The sequence below is a fragment of the Cyprinodon variegatus genome, unplaced genomic scaffold (genome assembly GCF_000732505.1).
Source record: "Cyprinodon variegatus isolate N-32 unplaced genomic scaffold, C_variegatus-1.0 Scaffold2849, whole genome shotgun sequence".
Lineage (NCBI taxonomy): Eukaryota > Metazoa > Chordata > Actinopteri > Cyprinodontiformes > Cyprinodontidae > Cyprinodon > Cyprinodon variegatus.
In genome coordinates this window covers 1-1,524 of record NW_015153302.1, presented here as the reverse complement: position 1 = coordinate 1,524, position 1,524 = coordinate 1, and the positions used below count along the sequence as shown (strand labels likewise).

At 55.0% G+C, this 1,524-nt stretch overlaps 1 protein-coding gene across 5 annotated transcripts in view; it reads right to left on the bottom strand.

Moving 5' to 3' along the window:
- Positions 1–784, bottom strand: part of LOC107081069 (thyroid hormone receptor beta) — a 6,716-nt gene extending 5,932 nt beyond the window's left edge. For 3 of the 5 annotated variants that reach the window (XM_015369282.1, XM_015369284.1, XM_015369283.1), the window contains exon 1: positions 224–784. In XM_015369282.1, the coding sequence (XP_015224768.1) occupies positions 224–557 (334 nt within the window). In that variant the 5' untranslated portion in view covers positions 558–784. The remainder of the gene's footprint in view (positions 1–223) is intronic. The other 2 variants (XM_015369286.1, XM_015369285.1) reach the window with 2 other exon arrangements.
- Positions 785–1,524: the final 740 nt, after the last annotated feature.

The window sequence follows — 1,524 nt, the reverse complement described above, 5'->3', positions numbered from 1 at the left end:
CGGAGCCTGGATCAATACGGAGCCTGGATCAATACGGAGCCTGGGTCAATACGGAGCCTGGATCAATACGGAGCCTGGGTCAATACGGAGCCTGGGTCAATACGGAGCCTGGATCAATACGGAGCCTCCACCATGACAGGTGGAGCCGCTAGTCGTCCAGAATCGTCCAGCAGTGAACTCCCGTCATGGGAAGCGTTTGGACCAGAGCAGCGTGGCCCCGTACCTTTCCTGTGGGCCCCCTGCATCCACTGCAGATGGGAATAGTCGGCTTTGACGTCGGGGAAGAACTCAGGCTGGTGGTGGAAGTGGCTGAGAGGAACCTCCATGTTGCAGAACTCGTTCTTGAAGGAGGACGGTCCGGCGTAGGCGCAGGAGAAGTGCTGGCCGGGGGGCCAGGCCTGCTCCATGCAGGGCGGGTGATGCAGAGGCTGGGGCTCATAGTGGCCGAACCCGGGGCCCTCTGCGGGGAACATGCAGTGCTCCCCCCCACTCTGAACGCCATAGCCCGTGACTCCGGAGTGCGGCAGCTCATACATGTCTGGGATGCAGAAGTTCATGATGAAAAGGTCCTGATGAACATGAAAAGGCTCCAGGAAGAAAGAACCAACCAGAAGCGCTCCGTCATCCACACAAACGCTCCTGAAGCTGCATCCAGAATAAGTCCAAACCTTTGATCCAGTAAATCCACAGAGCACAGACTACACCTAGCAGCGCCCCCCCCCTGCCGAATTGGGAGGCAGATACTTATGACGACGACGGGCTTTAATCTGACGCTCCGCAAATCCTGGATGTGCCACTTCCACTGACAAAGTCACAGATTACAGTCTGCAGGAAGAACCGGGCCACCAGCTTCAGGCAGGACGGACCCAGAACCTCCAGAACCACCGGTCGGGTCGTACCCGCTGACCCCCTGAGCTGCTGGGATGTTCCTGATCACAGCACTAAGTTAGCGGGTGGCTTCCTGGTACCAGAGACACTAGCTAAGAGGACAAGACTGGACCAGCTGTGTCCTCCTCCTCGGCAGACCTTCTCTAGTCTTTGGTTGGACTTTAATTCCTGTCCCTCCACTTTGGACAGATTAACGGACAGAGACACACCATCAGCCAGCCCGGCCCAGTAAAGAACCACCCGCCAGCCCATCGCTGTGGATCCATCATTTATCGGTAGAAGATCAGACGATGTGAAGAACTCATCACCAGAACCGTTTTCTCAAAGTTCATGTAAACATCCACATTTCCATATGTCCCAGTGTTTCCACTCAGACGCTCTAACTGGGTGGATTGATTGTTGTTGCTAATGAGCAGCGCCATGCTGAGGGCGCGGTCCACTTCAGATTATATGCTTAGTCTGACTACAGGATCCACTCAGCCATATTGATCAGGCTTCCTGTTCAATACTGGAGGGATAAGCCTTAATACCAGGAGGAGGAGACCTGAGGACCAGACACAACCACCCACTCATAGCAGACATCCATCCATCCATCCATCCATCATCCATCCATCATCCATCCATCATCCATCCATC